This window comes from Lonchura striata, chromosome 1 (assembly GCF_046129695.1).
Source record: "Lonchura striata isolate bLonStr1 chromosome 1, bLonStr1.mat, whole genome shotgun sequence".
NCBI lineage: Eukaryota > Metazoa > Chordata > Aves > Passeriformes > Estrildidae > Lonchura > Lonchura striata.
Genome location: NC_134603.1, coordinates 39,184,460 through 39,203,885, shown reverse-complemented (window position 1 = coordinate 39,203,885; position 19,426 = coordinate 39,184,460). Strand labels below are relative to the sequence as shown.

The 19,426-nt window shown below is 38.7% G+C and overlaps 1 protein-coding gene across 1 annotated transcript; it reads right to left on the bottom strand.

The window, feature by feature from the left end:
• Nucleotides 1–789: 789 nt before the first annotated feature.
• On the bottom strand, nucleotides 790–18,890 carry LOC110484805 (DGAT1/2-independent enzyme synthesizing storage lipids-like). Its single transcript, XM_031504181.2, has 7 exons — nucleotides 18,832–18,890; nucleotides 12,893–13,223; nucleotides 11,766–11,930; nucleotides 9,136–9,329; nucleotides 3,440–3,500; nucleotides 2,878–3,017; nucleotides 790–995 (listed from the first exon to the last, which is right to left on the bottom strand). Exons 2-7 carry the CDS (start codon nucleotides 13,176–13,178, stop codon nucleotides 891–893), a joined length of 951 nt encoding a protein of 316 aa, XP_031360041.1. The 5' UTR covers nucleotides 13,179–13,223; nucleotides 18,832–18,890; the 3' UTR covers nucleotides 790–890.
• Nucleotides 18,891–19,426: the final 536 nt, after the last annotated feature.

Below are 19,426 nucleotides of genomic sequence, written 5' to 3'. Positions count from 1 at the left end.
TTTTTAGGCAAACCACCAATGATGATAAGCCTCAAAGATGCATTGCCTGAGAAAGCTCCCCCTGAGCCTGTTCACTGGGAGATTTGAGTAAATACAGGACAACCATACTGCACACACCATATCCAGGGGTTTTCAGGCTGGGGCAGCCTCATCCACTGAACAGCTATGGTGTGGTGCAATAGAGCATGCACAAACCAGATCAGACTTGAAACTACTTTCTACATGTATTTGCAATATTTGCTACACTGAACTAAAGCTTTTTTTCCCCTCTCTTTGAGAGACCTTTTTCCGTGGGGAAGAATTCTTGGATGCAAACAGTTCTGCTTTCCAGGGTACGCACTAGTAAGCTGATGTGTTTGAAGGAGTCTAACATCCGTTTTAATGGGATTGTTTCTTTTTGTAGTCTGTAGGAGAATGGTGTAAGCAGTAGCTGATTATCTAAAGCAAGACAGTTTGTTCTGACATGTCTTCCTTGGGGTCATCAGGGAAGGTGCCCCCCATGAGGTGGTCTCTGGTGGGACAACACCAGCCCTGAGGCCCTGCTCTCAGACCAGACTGTACTCAAAGCACAAACGCACAGATCTAGACAACACCACTAAAGCTCTTGGATATAAGTACAAACTTGTTTTAGCAACCAGGAAAATCTTGGCTGCATGATTTCTGTCAGGGGAATTTAGCTGATGCATTGCTATTATACATATGTAATCTTCATCAATCTTTCTTATTTCAGGATATTCTCAAAGATATGGGGTAACTTTCAAGAGGTTAATTGTTTTCTTCCACCAAATCTGTTGAAATTTGTAATTTAAACTGGTTAACACTGTCACCAGTGCTGTAGGACATTGTTTTTTACTGTATGCTGTAAAACCAATGCAATAAACATGAGCATTCTAATCACTTTTATGACGTTTATCAAATCTCTCCAGTAAAGCCTTCCATATGTTGCCTGGGATTGTTTGGTGCTTGCTTATGAGAGCCTGGACAGCAGTCTTTGTCTGAAAAGAAAAGAGAAATTTGCCTTCACAGATCTATTTTATGCATGGAAGAAAAGTATAATCACTAACTTCTCAGAGGTTCAAGAGGGAAAATTCACACATAGCTCTACTGTAAGAAAAAAAAATTGTTGTTTATATTAACTAGCTGTCCTAACGACATATTTCTTGGAATAGAAAGGAGCAAAAACAATGACTGCATTTTCGGTAGGCTCCAACTATTGAGATTTATCAAATGTGGTCATTACTTAGTCAAAGTAGCCTTTAACACTTGAAAACATTAAGTTTCTGCAATCCCCCATCCCTGAAAATGTTCATCAAAAAATGATGGATAAAGCCTGACTCACCTCATCTGATCTTATTGCTGACCTATCACGGACAAGGAATTTGGAGTAGGAACCTCTACTGTTGTCTGTTCTTCCCAACATGAATTTTCCCATCATTTTATCATATACACTATGCACATAATAAGAAAATTCATAATACTCTTTACATAAGAGTCAAACGCAAGTTTAGGAAGAGAATGAATATAATATTCTACTTCTTATTTCTAAAGTAAATAAGAAATTATCTACTTTTGGTTTACTTTGTGTATTTAAACTTGAAATAAGGGTAGCTACATACTCCACTGATCTACCCCAGAGTTACAGTAGAACATCCCTGTGAATATAATAAAAGAGTAGCTGAACCTTTCCTGATAGATTCATGTCCTATCTCCTTTGCAGGGCAGGATCAGACAAAGGTCAGCCAGGCCACTGCTCACCTTAAACCTCATTTAAATTACCTTTTTTTAAAGTAATATCAGCCACAGAAGACCTAACTGTACTCCCACCAAAGTGGGTGGTGGTCAAAGGGGCAGCCAAACACATGCCTTAGTAAGGTAAATCAATATAATGGGAAATTTCAATTTCACTTTTGCAGGTACACAAAATACTGTTCCCCTAAAATACAATAATATAAATAGCCATAACGGCAGTCACATTGCTTCCAGCCTCCTAAAGGTGTTAAGAGTAAACTACAGCTCGCTGGGGCTGTTCCCTTGTAACAGACCAAACCTGTCTTTTTGGTTTCACTTTTGTGAAGCTCAGCACAACCTGTAGTAGACCCTTGAAAAAGGATAAAAGAAAACAAAAGAAGAAAAGCCAGCCTTGTTTGAAAAAAGAAAAGCCAGCATCTTTTTGGGGGCAGCAAGGTGTTTTTTAGTAAGTGATTTCTGAGAGCTGATTTGTTTGTGTATTTCTAGGTGGTAGCAGATTTTTTTTCTCGTAAAATCCTCCTTTCATCTTCTGTAAAAAATTTTAAACCTATACTTTCAGTTTAGCTTTATATTTTGAAAAATGCTTAAACTCTGGATCTATAAATACTTTTATGCTCTTGGGCACCATTAATTTCACCAAACTGTAGGTATTCGACATATTTTTATATTTTGGATTCAACTTTTTAACATTTTCACTTTGACAATGAAACTGAAGCTCTTGAAGAACTTTGCTTCTAGACCCCTATGCTATTTGGTGAAGATTCTCAAAGTTATTTGCTATTGATTAAATTTATTTTCATAGTTACTGAAAACTGCATTTAAAACATAATTTACATCATTTCAAAATTAATATCAAAGTTATCAAAGGCATGGGAGAAACAAAGTTAACAAGGAGACAGAGCTCATATATTTGGAAAAGATGAGGGCATCCAAATCAACTCTTACTATGCCAATATTTACTGGCAGGTATTTGTACATTAAATGATCCCAAACCTCAACTGCCCATAGCATATAATAAAGACAGTAATAAAGACAAAGCATATTTGTCTTTATTCAAGCATGCAAAAAACTGCACCTATAGTACAGAGCAAAGTATGTAGTTCAATATTGCAAGGAGAGAGAACTTACCTTTTCAGCTAATTCTTCTGCAGTTATATTCGGGTCATAAGGGATTGGCTTCCCAATGTATGTGCGAAATTTAACTGGAAGTCCTCCATATGGAGGAGTAAAAGGCAATCGAGTGCTTTCATATAACTGTCTAAAAAATCCTGAAATGGTTTATGGGAGAAAAAAGTGAGATTATAGTCACAGTAAACACAATTCAAACATGAATCTGATTCATGTAGAATACTTCTTACAAATCCATGCTTTATATGATAGTTAGGAAGTTACATGATTGAAACAATTGTCCACCAAAACAAAGCTTGATAGACTTAATAGAGCAGAGAAATAAGTCTGCATTAAAGAACTAAGTCACACAAACCAGTTATGTAAAGCTATTTCCAAATTTGAGCTACCTCTGACTCCCAGCAAGTGTTAGAGAATCCAAGTAAGCAGAAGTCTGAAAAGTAAAATCTAAGATAAAAGCAAGAGAAATCTGAGAGAAAAGAGATAAGATAAAAGCAAGAGAAATCTGAGAGAAAAGAGATAAAACATTCAAAATACATAAAAAATATTTTTAAGTTCTTACTTCTTTCTTTAAACATCCTATAGCCTTCACGGACATTTTGAGTATACATTGGAATGATGGGCTAAAGAAGTAGAAAAAGAAATAAAAAGGTGGAAATGTTATACCAGGTTTGAATTTCTGATGTAGTTCTTGTTAATGCAGCTAAGAAAATCACTCAAATACAGGGGGTAATTACCAGTCAGTTAAGTAGTAAACAAGGAATCTTGATTTTAAAAACTCCAGAATATAAATAAAATGCTATTTTTCAGCTGCCATAAACATCTGTTTTAAAGTCACTATCTGTAAATAAAATGACTGACATTGTCTGTGTTACATATTTACTGCAATATCACTGACTGGAACATAAAACAAATTTCCATGGTTTCTTTGTCTAAAGCTTTCATCATGAGTGGTGAATAGGGAAGTATTGAGTTTGTGAAGTCTTGCAGAAAGCAAGCAGACATTCATGGCTGGCTCATCTCATCTGCTTCTCAAATAGGGTCTAACTGAAGCAGTAATGTTTGGATAAAACTTCACTGGAAAAGACTTCTCCAGATCCCTGGGACAAAAAGAGGCAATTGTGTGTCCTCACTGACCTGGACTACACCTTCTGGTGGGCGGATCCTTAGGCACTTACAGAACAAGTTCACTTCATCATTGTGACTGAGAAGAGACACGCTTGAGATACCTGCTTGAAACAGTCATGCCTTACAGCCTGAGGTTGGATTGTGTAGTTTGTAGACAGATTGACAGTAGTTGTATCCATATATACAAAGACTTTTTTCTCCTCTATTGTCCCTTTTCCTTTTTCTGAAATTTTAGTTTGAACAGGTTGTTGGAACAACTTGTCCAGAAGGTAATGAAGGAAGACTTTTGTGCTGCTAAGAATCACTACCACAGAACAGAAGCTGCAGGATGAGAAAAAAACAAGCAAGAAAAAGACCTAACTAACTCACAGTGATAGAAAGCATTAAAAGGAAAAAATACCTGAGAGAGAGAAAAAGTATCAAACATGCATAAAGCTATAATAGTAAACCTTTCAGAATGCAAAATTAAGAGAAATTATTAGAAATAAACCCTTAAAAAGTAATCACTAATTTCTTCTAAAAATATATAAGTACTGGACACTAAAAATAACATACTTTGTTTCAGCTGTTATTTGAATACTGTACATCTAAGACCTAAAATATTTGAAACCTATCTGTCACACAGACAAAACACTTTAAATTTTAGGAATAGTACAAGAGAAACATATGGTAGTCTATAAAGAAATCTGGCAACTACAGAAGTTACTCTCATACAACAATCAGCAACTGAGGTGAAGGGTAGGGAGCAACATTCAATCCCTAAGCTGGAAAACACAGGTATGCACATAAAATCTTATATTTTTAAAAGAGCACAACCAGACCTGCAGTAACCAACACATTTATACTTGCTGTGCTGGAACTAAGCAGGATCATCCCCAGCCAGCTTGAAAATCACAGAATTACAGGATATTAGAGGTTGGAAGAGACCTCTGGAGATCACGTAGTTCAAACCCCTTGCCCATACAAGAGAATTTTATAAATCATTGTTCCTGTTTATTTTTCACCTAACTCAACTTGAAGGATTTTTTTTGGCACAGATAAAATTCAGGGAGCTTCAGAAATTATCATTCCTCCCCATTAGCCAGTTAAAACCAAGCCATAGACAGAGTATTTCTGAAAGTCATGGATTAATTTGACTGAGACAAATACATATCCCAGAGGTACACTGAGTCATAACATTAAACAGCAACACTCTCTGACTCCTGTTAAGCAGAGTAGTTGCACAAAATGAAAGGGAAACAAATGTGGAAACTTTACAGATAAGTACTGAGGCTGAAACTACCTTCCTTGTTTGCTTTTCTTCAACTTTTCTGGGGCTGAACTGTTGAACTTCTGTAATATTGTATGATGGATGGGAATGTCTATTCATATATAAAGTAGGTTTTGTCTTGAAATCCCCATTCAAGTAATCTGCGACAGGTTATAAACCACCATATAGTCATTTTATAAAGTGTGTGTAGTTCTTTGGTTAAGGGCTACACTGTATGGAGAAAATTTTTTATAATACCCTTATAATTCTATCTTGCTTTTATTAATGATATCTGAATAACTATTAGCAAATTTATATTAATTGCTACATAATAGAACAAGTTCTGATATCTGGATGAGTCTACCCCCAGTGTACTTTGTTTTTGTGGCCAGATTTTGGTAGAGGGGGAGCTACAGGGGTGGCTTCTATGAGAAGCTGGCAGAAGCTTTCCCCATGTCTGGCAGAGCCAGTGTCAGCCAGGATGGATTAGCTGTGTGCCAAGGCCAAGCCCATCAGGAATGATCATAACACCTCTGTGGTAACATATTTAAGAAGGAAAATATTTATTGTGCATATGTAATTGCAGAGAGAACAGGGTGAGAAAATGTGAGAGGAACAGCCCTGCAAACACCAAGGTCAGTGCAGGAGGAAGTGCAGGAGGTGCTCCAGAGCACAGATTCCCTTGCAGCCCATGGTGAGGCAGCTGTGCCCCTGCAGCCCACGTAAGACGATAGCAATGGAGAGATCCAGCTGCAGCCCATAGAGGAGGCCCACACCAGAGCATGGGTGCCTGAAAGAGGGCTGTGTAGCTGTAGAAAAGTGCTGGAGCAGGCTCCTGGCAGTGATCTGCAGACCCATGGAGAGAGAAGTCCACAGAGCAGGTTTCCTGGAAGGGACTTGTGACCCTGAGGGGGACCCTCTTCTGGAGCAGGCTGTGCCTGGAGGACTGCACCCTGTGGAAGAGTGATTCATGTTCATGGAGAATCTGTTGCCCAGGGGACGGACTCAATTTGAAGTTTATCTCCTGTGGTATGGACCCCATGCTAGAACAGGAGAAGGACTCCTCTCTGAGCAGTGGCAGAAACTACATGTGATGAACTGGCCATGACCCCCATTCCCCATCTGCCTGTGCCACTGCAGGGAAGGAGGTAGAGCCAAGGAAGAAGGGAGAGGTGGGGCAAGAGGCGGTTTTAAGACTTTTATTTTACTTCTCATTGTCATGCTCTGATTTTGTTGCCAATATATGCAATTAATATCCCTAAGTTGAGTCTGGTTTGCCCATAATGGTATTCAGTGAGTGATTTTTCCCAGTCCTTATCTCCGCTCATGAATCTTTTGCTTTATTTTCTCTCCCCTGTCCACTTGCGGAGGGCAGTGAGAGAGCCTTTGATGGGTGCCTGGCATCCACCACACCCCAGTCTTTGGTCAGCCAGGAAGACTAATCTGGCCAGTATTGAAAAGGATGCAGCTGGAACAAATAACCAAATTTGAAATGTGTCAAAAGATGAGATCCAGTGACTACTGTGGACCTAACTTTATGTAATATTCCCCCTCTACTCTTAAATGCACAGTGTTTTTTAAGTGTTTAGTTATCTAAGGTTTGCCTGATTCCAGACTCCCAGAGAAATATCAATGATGCCCAAAGTTCAGTGAAGCTTGCAAGCTAATTACAGCAACATCTGCCATACAGGGATCTAGTCAGACTTCCCAATCATAAAAAACCTCAAGACCCTTTCACACTGCAAGAACCTTACCCTCAAAGAATACCCAATTCAATAAATAAAATTTTAAAAACCCCCATCAAAAACCAAACACAAATTTGGTCAAGAAAAGGAGGTAACAATTTTATGTGCTACTGTTCAGGTATTTCCATGTGCTTCTATATTATGGAAGACTAATAGAATTAGGAAAATTACTGGCAAGGATTCTTGTGATGCGTTTTGATCAGGGTGTCGATCTATGTAAGGGCACTCAGTTTTTAATTCAATTTCTATTTAAAAATCCACAACTTGTTACATTTCATTACTGTAAAGTTCCAGGTGAAGGGAGAACATCTGGCAAAGGTTTGTCCAGATGTTTGGAGTAGCTTGAAAGACAGATGAAAGAAAAATCAATAGAAATCTCTCAAGTTTTTTAAGTGACAACTCTTTCTGTTTCAGCATATTATTCATTTAATACATAAGAAGACTATTAGGGAACTCAAGATGCCCATATGAATTTGACTGAGTTTATCCCATTCACATTCTGGTACTTTCCCAGTAGTGGTGGTGTACAGGCCCACACAGTATGTGAAGTATTATGACTAACATTTACCTTTTTGGAAAAAAGGGATGGGAAAGGGAGCAGAAGCACATAAAACCTAAAAGGCCATATAAGACAATATGTGGAAACAAGATTCCAGGCCTAAAATTATTTTATCCATTGGGTAAATGCCCCTAAGTTTATTCTAGTATTTAATTATCTCCTCACAATAATTTAGAGATAGATTTATGAAGAAATATTAACCTGAAGCATGCATTTTGCAACTTCAGATCCTTTCTACTAGGAGCCATAGCACAAGTGACCAAAACAAAGTTTGAGAAGCAACAAATCAGATGAAGTGCAAAAGAGATATAACTACACAAAAGGAATGTTAAGAAATTAAAGTTTCATGAGAAGAACTCAACTCCCTATACAGCTTCTCCTATATAGACAGAAAGCTTTATGTAGAAGATCAAAGGGCACTGCAAGTGATGAGATATTCATTAGAATGTGAGGAAAAAGTGATGGTTGTGCAGTTCATGAGAAAGCAGCAGAAAGTGCTGAACAGATGAAGCTGGATTTGCACCAGTATTGTCAGACACAAAAATCACTAGGTATGGTAAGTCTAAATTAAGGCAGAAAACTTGTGTCTAGATGTGGTGATGATGATGGGGAGTGGCAGTTAGAAAAAAGACAGGTTTGCTGCTCTTTCAGCTTCATGCCAAATAAAATAATTTCCCAGAGACTGCATCACAGTCTCCCAAGTATATTTAGCTATAAGAAGTCACAGCTAATCACAGAAGTTTGCATTTGTAGATCATCCATATGGAAACTAACTGAAACCTTGGCCATGAGTATATAGATGGAGTGCAAATCAAGAGAAGTGCACATCTAGAGGATGCTGAGACTATGACATCCACACTGAACACATTTCAGTGTGCTGTTTTTATCTAGAACTAATTCTTGTTTGGCACCATTGGCTGAAGACCATTTGACACTGGAGTATTAGGTTCCTATTTTGGTTTAGTTTCAGCCAGAAGGAATGCAGCTTCAGTATTCTAACATGTTCCTTGATATGAATGAAAGCATGGTGAGAGAAATACACAAATTGCTTCAAAAGTGCCCACGATTCAAACTCAGACACTGATGTAGATACACCTTAAGTTAGTTGATGCAATCTTCCACAAACATGAAGAAAAGTAAAGGTAAATGAGAAGAAAGATAAGGATAATGCATTAAAGAGCCATAAGAAAATTACTAGATATGTGAAAGATAAAGATGCAAATCTATTAGGATAGGAAAAAATAATGAAACCTTAGGACAGTATGGAGAAGGACCACAGTGAAGATTCCTGAAATAAAGTCAAGATGAAACACTGGATGCCTGCATGATGGAACTGTAGACATAGAACCACAGAGATAGATGCTTTGAAACAGTAAGAAAAATCTTGACAGTTCCACAAAACTCTTGCTCCTTGTAAATGAATGTGCTCGAGGAAAGTGATGGGGAAAGGAAATGAAATCTTCATTTCCCACCCATTTCCTCTGGAAGATTTTCCAACAAATGCTCCTAAGCTGCATTTTTTAATGAAGCAGATATGCAGACAGCACAGACTGGGATTGGTAACGTACGGCACTCACCACTTTTGCTTCTAGAGCGACCTGAGCAAAGCCTTTTCGATTTCCCCACACGAGCTGATAGCTTTCGTCACTGAACAGAGCTTCTCGAACTCCACCTGGTGAGATGGACACCAAGTACCCATTCTTCAGGGCACCAAGACACTCCTCCCTCGTACCTGGTATAACACCCGTCACTGCCAACAATAATCTGAGTCCTGAAATAAATAAGGAGCAAATGTACATTTAATATAACAATATATGTTTGCAGCATCAGATTACAGCTACATTAAAATCTAGTAACTATATATTTAGGCTAAGACATATTTTTATAAAGGAAGTAAGACACATATAGAGTAAATGCTGGCAAAATTATAAATACATGACAATATTTTTGACCAAATATTATGAAGTTTAACAATCTTGTCAGGAACATTTAAATTAAAAAATGCTTCCACATCCTATCTTTCATAATTATCAATCAAATTATGTAAACAAAACTTGTATGTCATAGCTAGAAATCAGAAAATAAGCACCTATTCCTCTCTCCTTCTTTTTATATATTTTAATACAGAAAAAATAATCAGTACAATAAAGATTACTACAAAAATAAATACCTGACAAGCTACTATTTTGGTCTTCTTTTAAAATATGACGTTTAGCATTTTAAAGATTGAGGTTTTGAGTTGTTTAATTGAGTATTTTGTGGTTAAATTGCAAACTATGTGGATCAAACTGAACGGCTTTAAGACTCTCAAGATGCATGAATGAAAGAAACTAGCAGGGCTATTTCAGCACCACATGAATAAATTCACCACAGCAAATCTCCTTCCTCTATTTCCATAACTGGGATTTCTCTAAAAGACAGAGCCATAGGAGTGCTCTATGCTTTCTAATATTATCTTGATATTTCAAATATATCAGTTTGGAACTCTGATAGAAAGCAAACAAGCATTTCCACAAAATTCAAGTTCCCTGTTCAAAGAGAATAGTTTGAAAATATATATTTTTTTATATTAATAAATGGAAGTAACAGCTCTGGACTGACAGAGGTCTGCAACAAAAACTTTGGAAAACAATAGGTAACACAGTGCTGAATCCTGTAATTTAATTGTATTTAATCTTATTCAAGGTATCATAATTGATAGATCTTTCTGCCAAAGACAGATGTTGACTTTGTTTAATCTTTTTGTGAACTCATTTCTGTTTCATCCTCAAGTCAGGAATGCCATATTGTTATTAAGCCAAGCCATTTGCTTGGCTTTAAAACTTTTGAGAATTATAATATTTCACGTGAAAGTATTACTACTTCTTATTCTCCTTTTCTAGGTCTCATGGAATTTTTTAAACTTCAGTGATGCAAGGCTTCTGTCTGATGTCCTAGCTCTTCAAGGGAAGCCATGCCACACCTCTGAATCATCCTTGTCCTTTTATTTTTGTAACTTTATTACTTAAGCAGCTAATACTTTATTACTAACAGCTATTCTGAGATAGAGTTATTAATTCACAAGAAGAATTCTCCTGTAACTACAATTAATCCTGTAAATAAACTGAACTGAGGTCCAGCTCATGAGCATTTTTTAAACAACCAGTCTGGGAAATGTAACATTTCTTTGCAAAAAGTAAGCATAGTAGAGCAAAAGAAGGTTAGAGAGGAATTTCACTTTTAGCCACATCTTCTGCTACTGCAGTGAGGAGGTCTAACTTCAATTATTTAAAGTCTTTCTTAGCAGATGTCCTTTTACAGCCTTTTTGAAGGCTAACACAGCATTTGACACATTTTGTTGCTCTAGCATGAACATAATGAAATCAATATGTTATGTACACACCAGTAGTCCAGGAATTGCACAGCTGGGAGCGTTGCTTAGTCTTAATAAATGTGTATTTTATATTTGTAATAAAAATCTGTGCTAAGGACACTTCAATTTGAACAGTACCCTCTTATTTAACCCTTAAGAAAGGAGTCTGCTTCGCAATGTTTTGCTAAACTCTCTCTTTTTGTGAGGGTACTCTTAAAAGCCAATCATCATTTGATGACTTCTTACTTCTTATGTACTCACTCAGTACTACACAGTATTTACTAAATAGGACTTAAAATTATTGTAATCTTTCTAGGAGTGCCTGAATATGGTTTTAGCATCAAATTTACTGGAGTTTATAATACTTGTTTTCAGGAAAACTTTGTTTTCCAAATAGTGTCCTTCTAAATAGCTTCCTCTATTGTCTATTATTAAAACAGCTTTCAATATTAGTGGCATAAAGGTGCCTTTAAATAATTCCCCTGCTATTCCTTCTGGATGATCTTCTTTATGGCTTGTTTTTCTAAAATTGAATTATCTTTGCTTCTCTGTATCTTCTCCTGACCAGTCAGCACTAGGTCAATAGTAGATTCCTATCCAGCACTTTCTACTGAGGGATGACATTCCATCCCAAAAGGATAATGTGTCTATTTGTTGACTTTGGAGGGTTTACAAATGTTTTCACTGAAAAGATAGGATATGCTACTCTGTTTGTCCTCTTACATCTACCAACTTTTAGTTAAAAAATCTAAAAGTAGTCTTCTAGTTTAAAAGTTCTCTTGCAACTATAGGAAATGTAAAGTTCACCAGTTAGGTGAATTCAGGAACCTTAAATACAAGAGAACACATTCTTACCTGGTAAACGAAACACAAAATGATCAGCTACTGACAGGCAAAGTCTTCTCTTCCACAGAAACAGTCTAGACAAAAAGTAAAGGTAATCTATAGGAATAGCTCCATGGTAATACACAAGAATGCCTGGTCCTTCTGGGAGGTTTTTCACACCATGAAGCTCATAACCTGTTTGGGATGGAAAGCAATACACTGTCAATGATACCTGTAAATCATCTGACAGTTTAGAGAAAACTTGTTACTTTGTAAAGTGACCTTCAGAGACGTGTGAAAGCCTCTGTAGTAGCTTTCAAAATAATTAATTCTGGATGGATCTTTTGGTCAATAGCACAGAGAAAGTCCCTCAGACACCACAGCACAGTAGACTGATTTGTTGGTCAGTTTAATCATGAGATCAGACCTGCACCTGACATTTTTCTTAGTGAGGGAACTCAAACTATTATTTCCCATTAGGAACTTCTTGTAAATAGTACAATAATAATACTTTTTAAAAAAAATTAGTAACTAGTGTGAAAATGCTTCATTTTCAGAAATAGTGGCCAGCAGTCTGGATACTTTCCTGAAATCTGGAAGTATGACTCTCCATTCTGTGTCAATGAAAGTGAAGAGTTCGGGATTTTCCATAATAAAGTGTTCCTCTTTTAGAGAAGTTGAGATTTTTAACTTGAAACCATAATCTTTAAGAATCCCAAAAAGAGGTTCTCTCCCCAAGAGTTAAATATATTCACTTCACAGCGGGAGGGAATTTCCTCACAGACATGCACTTCTATTAATCCTTGTCATGATTCTTCCTACATTTGGTTCAGGTTTCAGGTGGAGCCAGATTAGAAGCTAATGTATATAAAGGCTTGGGAAAGACACAGCTTTTGCCAACTAAGAATTCTGCTCCACCTTGTCTGCCTTCATTTCCATCCCTGCTACAGCTCCTGCCATGAGCCATTTGGATGGGATGGGAGTAGACGGAGTCCTAGGAGCACATGGAGAAAGTTTTATACTGCAGGTTGTTCAAAGAAGCCATACAAAGTATAATAAATGTAACTTACTTGATTTCATATGGAAGAAAAAATGAAAACTTCTGTTTTTACCATTTACTGTAATTCAATGCTTCAGACAAGTCATGTTGTACTTACCGTGCCATACTCTTGCATATATATCCCAAAAGCTTGCTATAGTTTTTCTTACACGATTCCAAACATCACTCAAGGGATCTGCTTTTAACTCATTGTTCCTCTGATATATTAAAAGCAAAATATTAGTAAGGTAAATGAAAACGACAATTGTTAAAGGAACTATAAAAAAAACTAATATTGCACTGATTGTCAGTGAGGCAATGATCAGATGAAAAAAGTATTTCTTCAGGAACTCCACAACAGTCCATTCTTCCAGAGCATAGAAAAGGAAGCTGAGGCTGGTCATTGGTAACTGTCCTGAAGCACAGGATTCTTGTCTGCCTATCTTGTCCTGCATGGAGAAAAAAAAAAAAAAAAAAAAAAAAAAAAAAAAAAAAAAAAAAAAAAAAGGAAAAAAAACCAAACCAGCTGTAGTTTCTTAATTTATGAAAACAGGTTTCTGTAAATACACCTGATCCTTATTTTGGTACAGCACAGGTTCAAACATTTTGTGTCTCTCTGTCATGCTAAGATAGCTGCTGACTAGGAGATTGTCCACATATTTATGGAATAGGGGCTGAAACAAGAAGGACTGGAGCTCAACAAAGCCTCAGGATCCCTGCAACATGGCTGATCAGATGATTTCTCTCAGAAGAGAGTAAGTGGATGGTATTTTAGCAGGGGAGTGTGCAGCTGAAGGGACAGCAGCAAAACCAAGGCAGTCATGGCTTCTTCACAAGGTCTGGAAGTCTGGGACAACACTTGGTACTGCTGCTAACACCAGGAAAAGCAGCTTTTCACCCCTCATCCATACAACACATCTTTCTTTCAGATGTTCCAGCCCTAGCAAAGGCCAGGAGAGCTCCATGGTATGTTTTCCACATGCAACTCCCTAGTTTGTCCATTCCTACAGCTGACCCTGCCTGCCTGACAGCAGGCAGTGGTTACACTGGAATGCAAGAGCACTCCAGCATCACTGGCTGCTTCAAAGATTCTTGAGAATTAGCCAGAGATTTAAACATTGCAATCCAGCTCACTAATCCATAACTGAATACAGATTTTCTTTGCCTCAGTCAGGTTGCTACTTGTTTAATGAGCTCCACTACCAGAACAAGTACCTACAAGAAACAGATCATAAGTGCCAAAGTCAGCGCCAGGATCAGAAAATACAGCAAGCTCAGACTTCTCTGACTTTACTTGCTCAGTGGGGTACTTATATGAGCAAACCTGCTGTACACTTCTGTTTTCCTTCTTTGAAGCTTTGGGTAGAATTTAGGGGTGAACTGGCATAAGGCACAGCTCCCTTCAGAATTACAGATGACAAGGAGTCAAACAGCAAAAGTGGAAAGCAGACATGAACAAGCATTAGAGTCTAACATGCATCAAGGCAGGCAAGCCCCATGACAAACCCTGCAGAATGAGTAGCTGCAGTAGATATACATTTGGTCTCACACAACCCAATGAAACCTGTCCTTATCTGAAACCCTTTGAATTCCACATTGGCCACCAAAAAGGACCACTTGGTTTAACCCCAGTAGGCAGCTGAGCACCACACAGCCACTCACTCGCTCCCCACTGCAGTGAGATGGGTGAGAGAATCAGAAGATTAGAAGTGCAAAAACTCTTGGTTTAAGATAAAGGCAGTTTCATAGGTAGAACACAAGCTGCAAGGATAGCAAACAAAACGCAAGCAAGCACTGTGTTAAAAGATGCTCAATGTGGTAAAAACAAATTAAATCAGTATGATAAAATGTAACAAGAATTAATATAGAATTGTTTATATCCTGATGACTGGTGCCTCACTAAGTTATAGGAAAATCCAGATATTTTTACTGAAAAGAGATTTTACCACTAACATGAAAGAAAAAAAGTAATATCTGTTTAGACAGTGTTTAAGGAGGATAAAATTGATGGTGTGGTGCTCTCTATAGTAAGTTATTGTTTATAAAGTCCTGATAAGAGCAAGGACTACAAATCCTCAATGTATGCAAAGCTCTATGCTGACAGAGCCCAGGTGAAGGCCATGTTAAGGGGGCTTGCCTCAGGCTACTGAATCAGAAATACTGAGCAGTATTTGGAATAATTTGTTCAGCCTGCAACACAGAGTGAAGAAAGTGAGTAGATTTTGTATTGCTATTGGGTGTTCAGATCTGGAACACAGACTACTACAGCCAGCAGCAAAAGTGTTTAAAATCACAGATAAAATATCTATATCCATAACAAGTGAATCAATAATAAACTCTATATGATATGGGGATTAATTTGGATATACAGATCACTGATGAACAAGAGATCATATAATCTACCAACAAGATTTAAGATGATTCCAAAGTCCCCAAGCACAAGTAATTGCAGACTGAACAGCCAGATAAACTTCTGGCAAGATAACTGAGAAGCTGGTAACTGATGCCACTCATTCTTATTTTGCGGGAAACAGACCTTGTAAACAAATTCACTTCCATTCTTTGAAGACATTAGAGGTTGAATAGCTTGTACAGGTTTCATGCACATATAGTTTTAACAGCTTCTTAAAGAGTCACTTTAAGTCACACATGAGCTGCTACTTGAAAGTCATCCTTCCACCAGTGCTTCACTCTATGTTCCTACCCCAGACTGCTCTCCCTCAGCATCTCCTGTCTCCCTGCTAAAGGGATGACATTGAAAATGCTGGCACAAGCAAAATTGCTCTTGGGAACAGCCCAAACTTAGGTTGGCATATGGGTGTTATGCATGTATATTACAAATGCTACTTGACATTCTTATTAAGAAATAAATTTCTTTGACATGGAGCACATATGCAAAGAATGATGTCATTGACTAGCGTGACAACAAAGTATCCGTCAGTGGTCGACTCTCTACCAAATAGGAACTGAATCTTGGTCCTACATTATTCAGCATTTTCAGAATTTTCTTCTAATATTAATAGGATGTTTATATTGATCAGTTTTAACAATGTAATATTCCACCGATTCCTCTTTCGCCAACCCAATTGCTATGTAGCAGAAAATTACTTGCTAGCTGGAAAACCACTATCCTTAACTTTGTTAGCTCACAGACTACAATATAAATTAACATTCCATTAATTTCTGATTTTAAGCTCAATATAGACACCAGAAAAGAAAGCTTTACAAAGAAGGCAAATTGCAGCAATGTGCAAAATCGTATTTTTTTAAAACCTATAAAACAGATTTAACATTACAGATTTGGCCAAAGATATCTGAAAGTAGCTGTGTATATACAGGGTTCCTGTATATACACGCCTTCCACCAATAAGCTGGATGGGTGGGATGCAAGTTAATTCAACATCATTCCAGCTGAATCCAAGGGTATAAAAAGAATAAATGATTGACTGATTGAGAAAAAACTAGAAGCAGCATAGCTTCTTCTGGAAATTGGGTACTCAACCATGGTTCAGTTACTGCTGTCACAGTTCAGTTGCAGACTACCTCCAATATTTCATAAGAAAAGAATGAATTCCAATCACTGAAATCTGGATCCTGGTATTTGGACTATATGATGCAAACCCAACATGGTAAATGCATCCCTCTACTGTCAGTATATCAAGGGGCTACAGCAGGACAGGACATAATTTTTTCCATGTTCTGCTGGCTATGTCTCTCCAGTCCCCTGTAGAAACCCCAAATACAATTTTGAACCAGCCTTTCTATCAAACACCATATATGAAATTATTATAATTGTATGAGTGCCTATTGCAAGCCTGTTACTAACAATCTCCTTGATTATGCACTAGGAGATAGTGCAGGAGTACTACCACAAAGTAAACACATTTATTTATAATGGCTTTGATTCGCCCCAAATGTCAAATTTAAGAGAGACATTTCTCTTCTGCTTTTATCAAACCTGAGCCAGGAGCATCTCCAACATATTTCAATAATGAATATAATCTAAAAGGTTAACAAGTGATTATAGTGTCATATTATTTAACAAAAATATCCAAACAAACATTTTTTAAATTCTCTACATTTTTCTTATCTTATCTAGTGATGAACTTGAAGTTACTGTTCTGAGTGATTTCATTGTTCTTATAGAGAATAACTTGTGTGTTGACATGTGAGGTATTTGGGCTCCACCTCTAAAGCATATCAAATTCCAGAGTAATCACTGTATGTACAGTGTAAAATTACAGATCATGACAGAGAAAGACAGAACTACTGTCTCCCTCCTTAGAGAGGAGCTCCCCTTTCAACAAAAGTCTCCTGTAGTACAAGTTGTTCAGATCCTAAGGTCTTGCTGAAGCATCATTTACTGATAAGGATAATCTTACCAACACTATAATCCCAGGGAAGAACAAAGCTGTCACAAGAGACTTATTACATTAAAATTAAAACCTTGTAGCTGGCTTTCAGTCATGACTGAAGAGTCATAATCTTGGTCCTGCTCACTAGCTTGCTCTTGGCAATAAGTCTAGCACAGTAAGAAGATGTTTTACACAGAAGCAAGTGTAAGGTAACTGAAGAGTCTCGGAGAGAGAATTTTTTGACACTTGCTTTCTTGTGGCAGGCGCCTACTCTTTGCTCAAACTCAATTGTTCTGTTTCATGAGGACAATCATCTAACAGTTACAATTCTGCATTTTGCTTTTCAGTGTAAATGAAATTCCAGTTTTATATTTCTTAGAGATTTTGTAGCAGTTCCATGGAAAATAATTCTCCTGCTGGTCTCACCTGGCCACCATCCACTTTATTTATCTCCATAAATCCACCCATCTTGTACCCTCCTGTGTTTGTAGAGCTTCCCCCACCTTCAGCATATCCATCCCAAAAATGAACAGTCTATCCCCTCCAGACAGACACTATTGGCCATTACAGTCCTCAGCCTCCCAGAATTTTGCAGCCATTCTACCTTTTTCACACACTGAGGATGCTAAATCCAGAACACTCTTTCCCATTTACAGCTTAGCAAACATGAATAACTGAATTCCCACTTGTGTTTGATTGAGCATGTGGGTATTAGGGATTACCCCCAGCTGAGCATCCTTGCTCAGTTTGGTTTCCAGAAATGTGGCAGTTTAGAGCTAGAAGAATAAAATCATAGAATTGTTTGGGTTGGAAAGGACCTTAAAGAGCATCTGGTTTCAAACCCCCCCTGCCATGGGGCAGCGACATCTTCTAGCCCATGTTGCTCAAAGCCAAATCAACCTGACCTTCAACACTGCCAATGATGTGGCATCCACAACTGTTCTAGTGCAACCTGGTACAGTGTCTTATCATTCTCACAGTAAACTTCTTCCTGATATTTAATCTAAACTACCTTCTTTCAATTCAAAGCCATTCCCTCTTGTCCTGCTGGTTACATGCCTATGTAGAAAGTCCCTCTCCTGCCCTCTTGTAGGTCCTTTTCACACACTAAAAGGCTGAAAGGAGATTCCCCAAGGCTTCCTCCTCATCAGGCTGAACAATCCCAATTCTCTCACCCTGTCTTCGCAAGACAGTCCTCTGATCATCTTTGTGATCTTCCCAATACCTGTTCCAACAGGCCCATGTCTTTACTATGCTGGGTCAGCACTCCAGGTGATGGCCCACACCTGCAACAGAGTCGAGGGGCAGAATCACCTCCGTCACCCTGCTGGCCACAAGGCTTGGGATCCAGCCCAGGATGTATTTGGATTTCCTGACCTGTGAGCACACATAGTCGGGTGTACGAAGGGGGTATACAAGGAGCGGTGTCTGAGTTCAAATCTGGTACTCGTCCCGCTCAGGCACAAGTAAAACACTGCAAGTGCCCAACTTTTTTTTATTTTTTTTTATTTTTTCTTCACCTGGAAATGTCATTTAACATTTCCAAACGTCAATACCGCAAAGACGGGGGGGTTTCCTCAATGCCTGGCGCTAAGGGCCCCTAAGAGCAGATCGTTGCTGAAGCAGGGGAGTGCTGGAACGCGGCTGGACCTGGACCTGCCCCGCCACCCACCGTCCCGTCCCGAGCCCCCGCCCCGCTCACCTGCCCGCGGCGGCGGCGCCGTCCCGGACCCCGCGGCTGAGCCCCGTCCCGGGATAAGCGCCCCGCCGCCCCCGCAGCCGGGACCAGGAGGCGGAGCTGCGCCTGGCAGGCACAGCAGGCTCCGCGCCCAGATCTCCATGTCACTCTTCAACGATAAAAATCCCGGGACGGGCGTCGGGAGCCCCGCCTGGGCGCGCTGGGATGGAGGAGCCGCTTCCCATCGCAGGGGAACGCGGGGCGCGCAGAGCCCTCTGCGCCCTTCCCTTCTTGGAAGAAAGAAGGCTCCCAGGACGTGCTTCCAGCCAATTCATGTCTGCGTTGATCGAGGGAACTTTCCGGCAGTGTCATTGACTGCTAAATTGAGAAAATGCGCTGGTTTTGCAAAGGAAATAGCCTCTTTTAAATGGCTTAGAGACTTGGGTGTCACACAGACTTGGGATATAATTGAAGCAGAACGCAGCACATGCTAATATGGCTAAATTCAGCAAAAGAAAGGTGAAATGTAATAAATACCTTTATGTAGTACTGCTGTTCACCCTCTTATATCGTGGAGGTCTTTTTTAAACTGATACAAAAAGTAGGTTTCAATTTTGAA